This window comes from Elephas maximus, chromosome 24, assembly GCF_024166365.1.
Source record: "Elephas maximus indicus isolate mEleMax1 chromosome 24, mEleMax1 primary haplotype, whole genome shotgun sequence".
Lineage (NCBI taxonomy): Eukaryota > Metazoa > Chordata > Mammalia > Proboscidea > Elephantidae > Elephas > Elephas maximus.
In genome coordinates, this window is record NC_064842.1 from 41,208,207 (window position 1) to 41,223,453 (window position 15,247).

The 15,247-nt window shown below is 37.4% G+C and overlaps 1 protein-coding gene across 9 annotated transcripts in view; it reads left to right on the forward strand.

The window, feature by feature from the left end:
• Positions 1-15,247, forward strand: part of RASAL2 (RAS protein activator like 2) — a 432,719-nt gene that overhangs the window by 274,853 nt on the left and 142,619 nt on the right. For 2 of the 9 annotated variants that reach the window (XM_049868395.1, XM_049868394.1), the window contains exon 1: positions 11,326-11,883. The exons of the other annotated variants lie outside the window; for them this stretch is intronic. Coding sequence is in view for 1 of the 2 variants with exons in the window: in XM_049868394.1 (XP_049724351.1) it covers positions 11,871-11,883 (13 nt within the window). In the remaining variant the exon portion in view is untranslated. Of the gene's footprint in view, positions 1-11,325; positions 11,884-15,247 lie in introns of those variants that run through there. 9 annotated transcript variants of the gene reach the window in all.

The window sequence follows — 15,247 nt, forward strand, 5'->3', positions numbered from 1 at the left end:
AGACTAGTTTATGCGTTTCCACATTGGAAATGGTGAAGCATAGATGAACCAAATAGTGAACCACAGATCACACAAAGGTGTGTTGTATTGGTTCCCATCAGGTAGCAGATTCAAAATTTCATTGGCAGAAATCTACCTCCCTGTTACCTGTTGTTAATAAGTCAGATTCATGAATGGGTTTCAAAAGAAAAGTTACGAAACTTCAAGAATCATCCTTTTAAATTTATGCTATGCTATTTCAGAATTGGTGATTGTACCAAAAGGTTATCTCTCAGAAAAAAATACCTAATTGCATTTTCCTGGCTACAGCCCCCCACCCCCAACCCCACCCCCCACCCCTTTCTCCTCCTGTTCCTATTTTGCCTTCTGTCCTATGGACTTTGGGTTATATACCTTGTGATGGTTTTTCCTTTCTTGAGACGATCAAAAACATAGCAGTATCCCTATGGTTAAACTTAAGATGCCAGCATGCACATATTGTAAGGCCCTTATTACGGACAAGTTTGATGTCTAGGTTAATAGATAATCTCATTCTGGCTAAGCTTTTTTTAGGTTCTGTATTTTGAAACTTAAAAATCACCAGCCTCTCAAGAAATCCAATACGCATGTATATATATCCAAGTTTAGTTGCTGTCATTGAGAGCCTCTTAAATAGCTTTTTTAAAGCACACTATTTCCTAGTATCCATTTAAATTAGAGGAGACTTTCTTGAGGGTAAAAATCTTTTTAAATTAAAATCTCAGAAATCAAAAAACCGTTAACATATCAGGGAGACTTTGTAATTAGTAACAACATAGTCTTTTGATGAATCTAAAAGCATAGTTGGCAGGAAGACAATCTTGATGATTTTCGTACCTAGAAAAACAGTATCAAAAATTCAATTGGAAAATCTGGTAGGAATATGCAATAGAAAATCCAATGGGAAGAACAAAATATATGCCTAGTATGGTAGGTTGAGTGGTAGCCCACAAAAAGATAAGTTTGTGCCCTAACCTTCAGAATCTGTGAATGTGATCTAATCTGGAAAAAAGGAATTTCACAGATGTAATTAAGTTAAGGGCAACCCCGGTAGCGTAGTGGTTAAGTGCTATGGCTACCAACCAGAAGGTCAGCAGTTCGAATCCACCAGGCGCTCCTTGGAAACACTGTGGGGCAGTTCTACTCTGTCCTGTAGGGTCACTATGAGTCAGAAAATTGACTCGGTGGCAGTGGGTTTGGTTTTTTGGTAATTAAGTTAAGGATCTTGAGATCATGTGGATTATCCCAGTGGGGCCTTAAATCTAATGACAGGTCTCCTTGTAAGAGGCAGAAGTAGAGAAGACCCAGACACGGAGAAGTCCATGTGAAGATGGAGGCAGAGATTGGAGTTACGCAGCCACAAGCCGTTGAGCCACCAGAAGCTGAAAGAAGCAAGGAAGGTTTTTACCCTAGGGCCTTTGGAGGGAGCATGGCCCTGGCAGCACCTTGATTTAGGACTCCTGGCCCCTCAAGCTGTGGGAGAATAAATTTCTGTCATTTTAAGCCACCCAGCTCATGGCAATTTTTTATGGCAGCCCTAGGAAAGTAATACACCTGGCTTTTTTTATGTTTTTTTTTCCTCTGAGAAATTCACTAAATTCTTAAATAATTACTATGGTTTACAAACTTTATCTCATTTCCTGTTTTTTACGATACAGTACCCTGAATTAGCTAATTTTAGATATGAGTCTCTGATTCTGTTTCTCAGTATCACTGATTACCACCTCAAATTTATCTTTACATTTTTAGAATAAAAATAAAGAACAATTATGGATATGAAAAAACAATGTGTCCAGTTAGACATTATGACAAAGCAGTGACAGGCTAAGCCTTGGATGTGCATCATCTTATTTATTCCTGTTAACAGTCCTGTGAAATAAAAGCCCGTTGCTGTCAAGTCGATTCTGACTCATAGCGACCCTATAGGACAGAGTAGAACTGCCCCATAAGTTTCCTAGGAGTGGCTCGTGGATTTGAGCTGCCAACCTTTGGGTCAACTACTGAGCCACCAGGGCTTCTATGAAATAGGTGCTGTTACTATGCTCATTTTATAGGTGAGAATACTGGTGTGACGCATCCAAATAAGTGGCAGAACCAGAATTCAAACCCACTTTATTATGGTGTTTCCCCACCACTTTGTACAAACTGCAACTACTGATAGGCTGTTTCTGGTTTAAGAATCACTTGTAAGTACTCACAAGCAGCTGTGAAACCTTGTCTTTTTTCTATTTCCTCTCCCCAACTAGTTTTTGTTCCCTGATTCAGAGCCCTGTAGAGTGATTGATTTAGTAATTGCCTTGTCCTATGGAGTTCATTCTTTAATTCAACAATTTTTTTTTTTTAATTCCTGTTATGCACCACATCCTATTCTAACCTGTTTGAAGAAAGCAGTCATAATAGTCAGCAATACATACAAAAGTCCCTGCCTTCATAGAACATCAATCCTGGTGGAAGTGGACTGACAGGAACAAACAACTCCACAATATGGTGACAAATGCCATGAAGAAAAAAAATTAAGTAGGATCAAAGATGTAGGGGAAAAAGGAATGAAAGAATGTAAGTTCTCAGCACAGTGAATAGAAAAAGATCCACTTTGAATGCCTGCAGTTAGGAGAACTTCCTAAAAACCTACAGGGACTTAAAACAGAAACAAAAATATTCTACAAAGTATTAGAATAAGAGTGGCATCTAACTTCTTAACAGTAATATTAGAAGCTAAGAACATGGGGTAACGCCCTTAAAATTCCAGGTAAACCTGATTTTCATTCTGATACTCTAAAGCATCAGGTAGGTTGTTCTCAGCTGCCAGAGTTGGCCCCCAACTCAGGCGCAATGGGATCGGACTGTTGTGATCCAGAGGACTTTGATTGGCCGGTTTTCAGAAGGAAATCACCAAGACTTTCTTCCTAGTCTGTCTTAATGTGGAAGCTCTGCTGAAACTTGGTCAGCATCACAGCATCAGCAGCCCTCTACTGGCCAATGAGTGGCAGCTGTGCATGAGGTAAGGTGCAAAAATTGAGAATAAGAGAAACACAGAGAATCCCCAGAATTCCCTTGGTGAAGGGAAGTCCCAGGACAGCAGCTGTGTACATGACTGAGAGACTAACCAGTCCAAACTGGAGTAGGAGAATAAGGGGAAGAGGGAGAATATATGACCAAAGAAATGGATAGATAATTAAATATTGGAATATTTGAGAAGTTATTGAAGGGTATCAAAAGATTAGCAATAAGTACATAGAAAACTAAGCAAATGAAAAATATAATGTGATTATTAAGTACAAGAATAACAAATATTATATAAGAAAGGAGACATAATACATTTTATTTGGCCCAGCTATGAACTATTTTTACATAGTCATAATAACAAATAATGAATATGAATATCTTATCAAGAAGTTGTAATTTTACTGTAATGAGAGAATAAAAAGAGAGATTGGGATGGAAAAGAATTATAAGAGATATAAATTCTCATCTGTCATAATAGAATATCAAAACAATGTCTAAAATGCATAAAATAAGAAATAAGAAGTATATTATTTAGAAATACTGAGATAAATACAAAAAAGAAAGAGCTGAAAATAAAAAAGGTCACCTTTGGTAAAGTGGAAACCCTGGTGGCATAGTGGTTGAGAGCTTGGCTGCTAGCCAAAAGGTTAGCAGTTCAAATCCACCAGCTGCTCCTTGGAAACCCTATGGGGGCAGTTCTACTCTGTCCTATAGGGTTGCTATGAGTCAAAATTGACTCGATGGCAATGGGTTTGGTTTTTTTGTTTGTTTGTTTTGGTGGAGTGGGTGAGGAGGCTGCTAATTTTTATTAGCCTAATTGATTTCAAGTACTGTTGATTTATTTAACAGTATGTTTATATTGCTTTGATAAAAATAATGTGTAATTTAAGGAAACAACCTTTCTGAATGTTTAAAAGCAGCATGATAATTACTACCTAAGTAGGGAAAAGTAAGACATTCAATGTATGTTTCTTAGTGGTGCACAGGCACATAGTAGATGCTCATTAAATGTCAGTTTCTTTCCCTCTGCCACTTTTTCTACAGTATCTGTAAGATATCTTGAGTTCCAAACAGTCGGTATATGAACACATTTAAAACTCAGCCAATTTTTAAGTAGTGTATCTGCAGTAGTATTTCGAGTTGTATGGTACATGTATATGTTTTTGTATCAGTGATATGCCAAAGACTGTACCATAAAATCTATGCTTTTTCTAATGGATTTTATGAAAATGATAGCCCACAGTAAGTCACACATATTATTTAGAAATTAAGCTAAAAACAAATTCCTAATGACTGTTATTTTTACTGAAACTGATGTATTATCTGCATTATATGGGAAAGGTGGATGAGTGTTTCAGTTATGACTACAGATTAGCTAAATAGGAAATCAACTAGCCTAACAGGTAATTATAATTTTTTTTTTTTAATGCCACAAAAAAAAGTTTTCAAAACATGTTAGAAACCCAAAACACATGTTTAAATTCCCATTTTAAATGAGGAGAGTCAATATCACATACATGCCCTTGGCTTTCATGAGCCCATTCAGAGATAGTACCAATTAATATCCAAGGTTATTGTTGTTGTTAGGTGCCATCAAGTCGGTTCTGATGCACAGCAACCCTGTGCACAACAGAACAAATTACTGCCTGGTCCTGCACCATCCTTACAATCGCTGTTATGTTTGAGCTCATTGTTGCAGCCACTGTGTCAGTCCACCTCACTGAGGGTCTTCCTCTTTTCCACTGGCCCTGTACTCTGCCAAGCATGATGTCCTTCTCCAGGGACTGATCCCTCATGACAACATGTCCAACGTATGTAAGACACAGTCTCGCCATCCTTGCTTCTAAGGAGCATTCTGGTGGTACTTCTTCTAAGACAGATTTGTTCATTCTTTTGGCAGTCCATGGTATTATTCAATATTCTTTGCCAACGCCACAATTCAAAGGCGTCAGTTCTTCTTCAGTCTTCCTTATTCATTGTTCAGCTTTCACATGCATATGATGTGATTGAAAATACCATGGCTTGGGTCAGGCGCACCTTAGTCTTGAAGGTGACATTTTTGCTCTTCAACAATTGGAAGAGGTCCTTTGCAGCAGGTTTACCCAATGCAGTGCGTCTTTTGATTTCTTGACTGCTGCTTCTGTGGCTGTTGACTGTGGATTCAAGTAAAATGAAATCCTTAACAACTTCAGTCTTTTCTCTTTTTATCATGATGTTGCTCATGGGTCCAGTTGTGAGGATTTTTGTTTTCTTTATGTTGAGCTGGAATCCATTCTGAAGGCTGTGGTTTTTGATCTTCATTAGTAAGTGCTTCAAGTCCTCTTCACTTTCAGCAAGCAAGGTTGTGTTATCTGCATAACGCAGGTTGTTAATGAGTCTTCCTCCAATCCTGATGCCCCGTTCTTCTTCATATTGTCCAGTTTCTCATATTATTTGCTCAGCAAACATATTGAATAGGTTTGGTGAAAGAATACAACTCTGACACACACCTTTCCTGACTTTAAACCAGTCAGTATCCCCTTGTTCTGTCTGAACAACTGCCGCTTGATCTATGTAAAGGCTCCTCATGAGCACAATTAAGTGTTCTGGAATTCCCATTCTTCGCAGTGTTATCCATATTTGTTATGATCCACACAGTCGAATGCCTTTGCATAGTTAATAAAACACAGGTAAACATCCTTCTGGTATTCTCTGCTTTTAGCCAGGATCCATCTGACATCAGCAATGATATCCCTGGTTCCACATCCTCTTCTGAAACCAGCCTGAATTTCTGGCAGTTCCCTGTCGATATACTACTGCAGCCGCTTTTGAATGATCTTCAGCAAAATTTTGCTTCCTTGTGATATTAATGATATTGTTCTATAATTTCCACATTCAATTGGATCACCTTTCTTGGGAATAGGCATAAATATGGATCTCTTCCAGTCAGTTGGCCAGGAAGCTGTCTTCCATATTTCTTGGCATAGATGAGTGAGCACCTCCAGCACTGTGTCTGTTTGTTGAAACATCTCAATTGATATTCCATCAATTCCTGGAGCCTTGTTTTTCACCAATGCCTTCAGAGCAGCTTGGACTTTTTCCTTGAGTATCATTGGTTCCTGATCATATGCTACCTCTTGGAAAGGTTGAACATCGACTAATTTTTTTTGATATAATGACTCTTGTGTATTCTTTCCATCTTCTTTTGATGCTTCCTGTGTCATTTAATATTTTCACCATAGAATCCTTCATTATTGCAACTCGAAGCTTAAAGTTTTTCTTCAGTTCTTTCAGCTTGAGAAATGCCAAGCCTGTTCTTCCCTTTTGGTTTTCCACTTCCACCTCTTTGCATATGTCATTATAATACTTTGTCTTCTCGAGCCACCCTTTGAAATCTTAATATCCGATGCTTTTGGTTGCTTTTTGCTATTAATTAATGATTTGTTTTTCCCCCATAAAATTTAAAGTATTACTTTTTTTCCTTTAGTATATTCTGACTCATACAATTGAAATAAAACTAGAAAAAGACTTACTTGTATTTTGACACTTAGGTTATACTTATTTTTCTTTGCAATACGATCCTGTTTACATGAGAGGCTGAGTACGTACTGAAAAAGTGACTGATCTTTAATTTTGCCTACTCCATATGATTCGTCCCTCCCTGCCAATTTCCATTTCAGGTGAGGAAATGCAGACTACTAAATCATCATAGCTAGAAGAGCAAAGTCAAGCCCGAATGCTTAGCCAAAAGTTAAAGATATTGTGTGGCTATCAAAATTGTCATTTTTTTGGCGTATTCCTTTTCTAAATACTTGTATGTGCTTTGCTAACCATATGAATAGCGGAGCTTCTGGTCTTTATAATGCTTTTTTACCAGAGCAGAAATGGTATTTGTGTGTGTATTTTGTGTTGTAGTCCCACCATAGACCAACGAAGTTAAATAGAAAGTAGAATTTTAGTGGCATTTCTGAACAAGTGGGTGACTTTGGTGTTTGTCACTCCAATTATAAACAATGATTGCCTTTTCTAATACGTAGTGTACAAAGAATTCAGTGGGAAGACCACAGTATCAGAAGGCTAATCTGGTTTATGGGGAGACATTAAAAGAAACTTGCTGGATGGAGCTCGAAGACATTATGCTCAGTGAAATAAGTCAATCACAAAAGGGCAAATATTTTAAGACCTCACTTACATAAAAAACCAAGGGAGGACCATTGCTTTTATTTTTTTTTTTCATAGCTAGAAAAATTCTCCTAGCTTTTCAGGAACAAAACCAACATTTGTTGATACTGAGTTTGGAACCTCACTTAGATATAGCTCTCAGTAATCCACTTATACCTGTTTTCAAACCACTTGTTTATTCAAGAAATATTTATTAAGTACTTATTGTGTGGCATACAGAGCCCTGGTGGCAAAGTGGTTAAGAGCTCAGGCTGCTAACCAAAAGGCCAGCAGTTCAGATCCACCAGCCGCTCCTTGAAAATGCTATGGGACATTTCTACTCTGTCCTGTGGGGTCAGTGTGAGTCCAAATTGGCTCAACAGCAATAGGTTTGGTTTTATATGTGTGCCAGACACTACCTAGTGCTCAGAATACAGCAGTGAACAACGCAGGTATAGTTTTAGCCTCTCTGACTTGTATCAGGATGAAGAGCAGATAAAAAAAAAAAAGAGCAAAGAGCAGATGGGTACCTAATAACTCAATTATAATTGTGGTAAGTTTTAAGGTGGACGAGTACAGAAAGCTATGTTAGTGAATAATAGGAGTTCCATAATTTAACAAGCTGGTAGCCAAGCATTAAAATTGATTGATGCTCTTATATATATTTGGATTATAAGATCATGAGATCCCTGAACTTGAAGAGACCTTCAGAAGTATCTAGTCCCACCATTCATCCAATGCTTGATTCATTCTTACTAATTCAATCATTGCTGTATTCGACCATTTTTGACTTACAAAAAAAGGGGGGGGGGGATTTTTATATAGTTCACCATAATACAAACATTTATTAAGTACAATGTTGTGACATAATTATATAAGGTGGATTAATCAAGACAACCCTACCGAACTCCTTACACGAGAAGAAATGTGACATCGAGTAATTACAACATAGTGATTATTTGCAAAAATAAAATGGCCTGAGTGACCTCACCTGTTCACAGTGGACATGCTTGGTGTTTAGTTGAATGTTCTAATTGTTTAATTCATTACATCACTTCAGAATTCCATGAAATTCTGTGAGGCTTTCCCTAGCCAATAAGGGATTTTTGGTATGAATGTGGATTTCAGCCACTTTCTAGCTTGATGGTTAAAGGGTGAAGCAGTCAGTCATGCTTCTCAGGCTTCTTGGAGAACTTCCAAGTGTTGTAGGAGAAGATTTAATCTCTGCATTTCCCTGGCCATGGCAGCAGAGCTCATGCGTTTGGGTTCATACATGTTGAGGGTGAAATGAAAATTATTCCTAAAAGCAGCTTCTATAAATCAAGCTTCAGTCTGTTTACAAGTAGGTCCTAATGGCGTAAATGCTGAAATGGCCATCTTCTCTTTGTTTCTGATTCTATTGGCTTCAACTAGTGACTTGAAACTGTATAAGTCAGAGATGAATTCCTTAATGTTCTTGTATCACCACATGACATACACAGTGCTAGGCTCTGATGTCAGAAAAATGGGTATGTTATAGGCCCTGCCCTCAAGTTATTATAAAGTACTCTAAGTCTAAATAAATACTTACAAAAGTAGTGATGAGTGAAATAGATTCTTTCATCCGTCCATCCATCCATCCAAACCATTCATCTGTTATTTATTAAGCACTTACTGATGGCAAGCATTGTTCTTAGCTCTGGGGATAAGCCGGAACAGGACAAAGTCCATGACCCCATCTACCTCACGCCCTGATGTGGAAAACAGACATTAAACATCAATACATAATATGTTAAGTAACGACGAGGGCTATGAAGAAGGAAATAGAGCAGGGCTAAAAAAAAAAAACACACATACATAGTGCAAAGGAGAATGTGACCAACTCAGGGATAGGAAATAAGGTAAGCCACACTGAGAAATTGATTTTAAATCTGGGTTTGGAAGAATAAATAAGAGCATGACAGGCAGACCAGACAGGGAAGGGATGTCCAGACAGAGAAGCAGCAACACCAAGGCTGGCAGGCATAAAACTAGGAACTACAAATAATAATACATAGTTGTAAAAAGATTTAGAAACTAATAAAGTAAGATGTACTTTATTACAGAGTCCTTTGAAGCGTTTTGAATAGTGAGATAACATCCTATTTTGATTTAAGAAAAAGTGTTTCCTTAACAGTTCTCAGACTTCTTTAGGAATTAGAACTCTAGGGAGCAAAAGTGCTTTTTGCAGAACACAATAAAATTAACCTTCAGATAACCGAATATGTCATTAAAACCAACCCACTGCCGTCAAGTCGATTCCGACTCATAGTGACCCTACAGGACAGAGTAGAACTGCCCGATAGGGTTACCAGGGAGCACCTGGCAGATTTGAACTACCAACCTCTTGGTTAGCAGCTGTAGCAATTAACCACTACGCCACAAGGGTTTCCGAATATGTCATTAGGGACCTGAATTTAGCACTATTTTTAGCTACCTAAATTTTTTTTTTTTTAAACTTAGCTAACAATAGTGGATTCTAGCATTTAAAAAAAATTTAAGAAGAAAAATTCACACTTGAGAAAATTATATACATGAATTTTTCTGTCATTTGAGAAGATTGCCATTATTCTGTTTTATTATCAGAATGCCAGTGTTGCCCAGTAGCATAGCCTGAGAGCTGCTGCACTACAGTGTACTCATCAAATGGACGTTCAGCCTGCATAGGAAGAGTTAGGGAGCTGACTGTCCCTTTCAGCAGGCGGCCTCACCCAGAAGCTACTTCCATATTTCAGTGACCCTCTCTTGCTTTTATTGAGCTGAAGCCTCCCTCTGTGACTTGACACTCACTGCCATTAATTCTAAACCTTGGATAGGATTATGGCAATCATGACCCACTTAGAATTATTTTGAGTACTACGAAGTAAAAATAATTTCAGTGTGCTTTGCACTATTTTAAGATCAATTACAAATGGCAATTAATAATAATGATACAGCTTTTCTTTACGTTTGTTGATGTTTTGTTTTGTGTTTGGGCGGGGTGGTGATTTGTGGTCTGTAAGTCTTTTTCGTCAGACCGCACGTTTTCCTTTCCACATAACTTTTGTTTATATCTTTCTTTCTCTGTTGTTATTGTTGGGTGCTGTTGAGTTGATTCCAACTCATAGGAACCTCATGTGACAGAGTAGAAGTGCACCATAGGGTTTTCTTGGCTGTAATTTTTATGGAAGCAGATCGTCAGGTCTTTTTCCCATGGAGCCTCTGGGTGGGTTCAAATAAATCATCAACCTTTCGGTTAGCAGCCAAGTGATTAACTGTTATGCCACCAGGACCCCACCCGCCCCCATCTGAAGTAGAAATAGGAAACCAAAAGTAAAGGCAGAGGAAAATGCAATGATGGAATTAAAGGAGAACCTTGAAGTCTTTGAGACTTGGGTAGAAAAAGGGAAGGAAAGTAAAAGGTGCCAAAGAACATGCATGCACGTAGACCAAAAAAAAAAAAACCAAACCCTTTGTCGTCAAGTCAGTTCTGACTCATAACGACCCTATAGGACAGAGTAGAACTGCCCCATACCGTTTCCAGGGAGCACCTGGCGGATTCGAACTGCCGACCTTTTTTGGTTAGCAGCCATAGCTCTTAACTTGCATTTTGTGCATATAGGTGTATTAGATAGATAGTATGTGAGCTATACAAACACACACTATGTGTGTGTGTTTCCATCAGCTGTTTTGCTGTTCGGCCCATAACAGATTGATACTGTGTTCTTTTCATGTCTGTTCTGTTCCACTGCCTGAAGTAGCAGGTGGACTTTGCTGGGGTTCAAACTGTGAATTGTTTAATTGATCAATCCTGACATGCCAACCTCAGCAGCTAAGCAGCTGCACAGTGTGTTAGGTCATCATACCAATAATGAAGATTACATCATGAACCTTCTGTCTGATTTTAAAGCAAAATGAAATGATGGCTGAGAACACTGGTATCTGTGATATAATTTCATCACATCTAGTAGTTTTTTTTTTTAGTAGAAAATTAGTAGAGCTGCTTAGCTTATAAAATTAATTTTTTCTCTTTTTTAAATGCAATTCCAGTTTAAGACCTGAATGGTGGGTTTTAAGAAAATAAAAACTTTGTTTCTTTTCTAAATTTAATATTTTTCCATTGTGATAAGTTAAGGAGAGCTGCTTAGTAATGTAGTTTACTAAGGTATTTACCTGGTTTTGGTACTTGGGAAAGTTTATATTTGAATTCAGCATAACGATATTCAAAATTAGAATCTCTGAAATTTGCTTTGTTTTTTAATTCCTAAAATGGGACCGATTTTAAAGTAGATTGGTTAAAAATAATTACTTCTTAAAACACACAGTTGCGTACATCCACCCTTCTACCTCTTGGGAGAGAAAAAAACGAATTACTTAGCTTGTAAATCACATGGCTTTTCCCAAAGTAGATTGCCTATACCCAGGTCTGTGAAAGAGAGACGCAGTAAGTGAACGACTAAGGAAGGGCGGCTTTTGTTTAGCGCACTCTAGCAAAAGAACTGGAAAAGTAAAAGGGATTGAGTTTGACTGGCATTGGCTCCGGCTTTTCTGCATTCCAAACTGTCTGAGACAGAGAGAGAGAGAGAGAGAGCAGGAGCACACGCTGAAGTGCTGGAGTGAGCAGGGGCAAGTACGGGATACAAAGTGTTTTGAGTTTCTGACTGGCATGCTGGAAAGATCATGTTAGCGACACCCAGAAACTTTACAGAATGGAAACCCCAGGTAAGAATTCCTAGAGCCTGTCTGAGACAGAAATTTTAAGTTTGTATATACTTAAAAGGAATGTGCCTTTTTAAAATTACGCAAATGCAGTGACTGTTTGTCTTTGTGATTATTGGCCTTAAAATAGGTTGGTTTTCATTACTGTGAGTTCACAGGAAGACTGTGAAGGCTACCTCTCAGCACTTCAGTACAAAGTCCAGCACAGGAATAGCCATCTGAGAAACTGAGATAAATTAAAAAGAATTACAGGAAAATATTAACATTGCAAAATTTACTTTTTCTTTTAATAATTTAGAGGGGGTTCTTATTCTGAATGTTCCCCCAAATTCTTTATGAAATATAAACATACCGGAGAATGGTTACAGTCCATGTGTACTTCAGGATGTTTGGATAAGGGTGTTTCTCTTTGAGGGAGACAGAATATGTAGACCATCAATAAAATTGTTAACAGCCTTGCTTGAATTTCAGTGGCACATAATAAATCTGTGTCATTCAGAAAGTTCAACAGGTTGGATCCATAGAAAACAGTAGGAGCATTCAAATGAGAACTTGCTTTGTTCTTTTTGCCCAAGATAGACTTTTAATATCCTCTGCCAGTAGATAAGTTAGAAACGTTAACTGATTGATTCATTGAAAGTTAAAGCTGAAAGAGACTTTAGAGATGATCTACAGTCCAGTCTGTTTTCAGTGAGAAAATTGAGATCTAAGGTGTTTAATTCTTAACCCAAGATCACAGAGTAAGGGACAGAATTGAAATGAAAACCCAGATGTCCTGATTCTCAGTTTGTGCACTTTCCATGATACCAGTTACACTTCTGCTTTATATTTTATCTATATATTATCAGCTGGCCTCAGGTACTATAAATTATTGCCTAAAAAGACCAAATACATCAAAAAACTATATTGAAATCTTATGAGGAGAGGATGTTGGAGGATGGATGTCATTAAATTCAGATTGATACTATGTTCTTGACCAAAATAAAAAATATATAACAAAATACTTTTCGGAAGAAAGAATGGCTTTGGTCACTATGTTGGTTTTATATAAAGGATTACATGGCGGTGATATATTCTGAATATCTGTGTGTGAAAATAAAACTCTTTGAAATTGATTTTAATTTATTTTAAGGGCTTTAGGGCCTAGCAATTTTCTGTATAAATAAGTTAGTAAAACTTTCCCTATACTCAGGTATCCATTCTCGTAACATACTTATTTACTGAAAGCAAACAAATCTTCCCATAGCCATTTCTTTCCCTGTTTATTAAAAAAAAAAAAGATAAAATTTAAAAAATTTCCAGCTGCTTGGACCGTTTATCTAAGGTCCAGCTGTGTTTCTCTCTACTTATAAGGATCCCGCGCTCCTTCACCTCATGAATTATTTTAGCAGATAACAGGACAAGAAGATCTTGAAGTCACAACACACAGTGAACATCTGTCTTCATACATTTTCATTTAGTCCTTAAAATAAGTTGCTGCCCTTTCCATTTTTCAGGAGACCATTGTGAAGATGAGAGAGGTCACACTATTCTAGTGAGTTAAAGCGTAAAGATAAAAAAAAAAAAGATAGCCACTGTCAAAAGGATAAGTCATGGTTCTTTGCAACTCCTGGGAACAAGTTAGCTTGATTTGGCTATAAGCACAGTGAAGGGATGTTGTCCTTTTGTATTCAAACTTGACCTGCTCATTCCTGTTTTCAGCTGGTCTGCATAAATGCAGCAGTGATTTACAAGTCTGTGTGGGATGGGCAGTAAGTTTCATTATTGCTCTCAGCCATCTGAAACCAAATTACAAAGTGAAGTCTCCACCCAGAAGGAAACAAGAGGCTATTTGTCTTACTGCAGAATCCATTATTTAAGCACTGTTTATGAGGACTGACAACTCTGAGAATGAAGACATAGTGCTCTATCCAGCTTAGCTGTGTTCCTGTTGTATTAAACAGGGCTTAGATTTTCTCTCATCTTTCATCCTACATGGAGTATGTGAAGGGACTGCTATGATGTGTGTATAATATGGGTATGTAGGTAGGTAGGCAAACAGATGTTAAAATGGGTCTTTGACCTGATTGTATTTCCTGATACTAGGAACAATCAAAGGTCATTAATCTATTGCTGATATGTTATTGACCTAAGTTGAAAGAAATTGTGTTATTAGCCAATCTAATCATTATAAAATTTACTACCATGTATTAGAAAGAGAAAAGTATTGGAAGGAACACAAATTTCTTTTTCTGTTTTGAACATTAATGTCAGGTTATACAGATTTATGCTTCCTGCAGTAGAGAAAAGCAATAGTACAGTGCCTGCCCAGTTCATGACTAAAAGACACTTTAAATGAGAATGGAGTAGGTAGATTATGTGAAATGAGTGGCATAAGAAAAGAAACTCTAATATGTATGTGAAATAATTTTCTTTTGACCAGTGTTTTCTTGAAGACAGAATCATTTTCACTATCATAATTTTTCTTTTATTTTCATTTCTTAAGAATTTTTTAATGAAATATATATATAATGTATACATTAATTTTTCAAAGGAGGTAAGAAGCTCTGCAATATAGCTATAATATTTTTCTGATCAAGGTTTAGCTATAATTGACCAAACCTTTTGACTCATTCAAAGAATTGTTATTTCTCCTTTTCCCCTGAAATTTCTCTCTAACTCTTGGGCATAATTCTATATTTAAAACCCTAAGAACGAAATCTCTTCAAACAAAAATGAAGGCAGAACACAGGGGTGGGGGCAGGAGCTTGAGTCTGTACATGTAAATCAATCTGAGTTGTCAAATTAATTTTTGTTCATGAATTACCTGATTATTCACCCAGAGCTCTCTTAATCCTTTTGTGTAGCCGGCATGAGGGTGTTTTCCCTCTGCTCCAGTCTTGACCTTCAGCAGCCTTTAAAGAGAAGTGTGTCTTACAGACTCATGTTTTGTTCTCTCAGTTCTTTCACGCTCCCTAGTGGTGATTCCTGTTTTCAGTTTCCTGTATATCAGTTTTAGTGAAGAACAGGGGACTACTGTGAAATCAGTTTCACCTGATTTGTACACTTGAGCTACATGAAGTGTCTTAAAACATCTGATTCTTTAAGTGCAGAATCAGAGGAAAAAAAAACTGAGAGTGTCCTGTTGTTTCTTAGTGAGCAGTGACTCAAGAAAATGAGTCATGACTAGGCAATATGAACTCATAGCAGGTTTTTTGTTTGTTTGTTTTGTAGTACTGATTGAAATTCAGTCTATCGAAAATGCCACATTCAGTTATGGGTATGATCTCAACTTGTGTATGGAAGCCTTAAGCAGTGCCACACAGAATAGTTTCTTTGTACATACTTGACAAGTAAGAGAGACTTACTGAATCAGTGATTACAATTC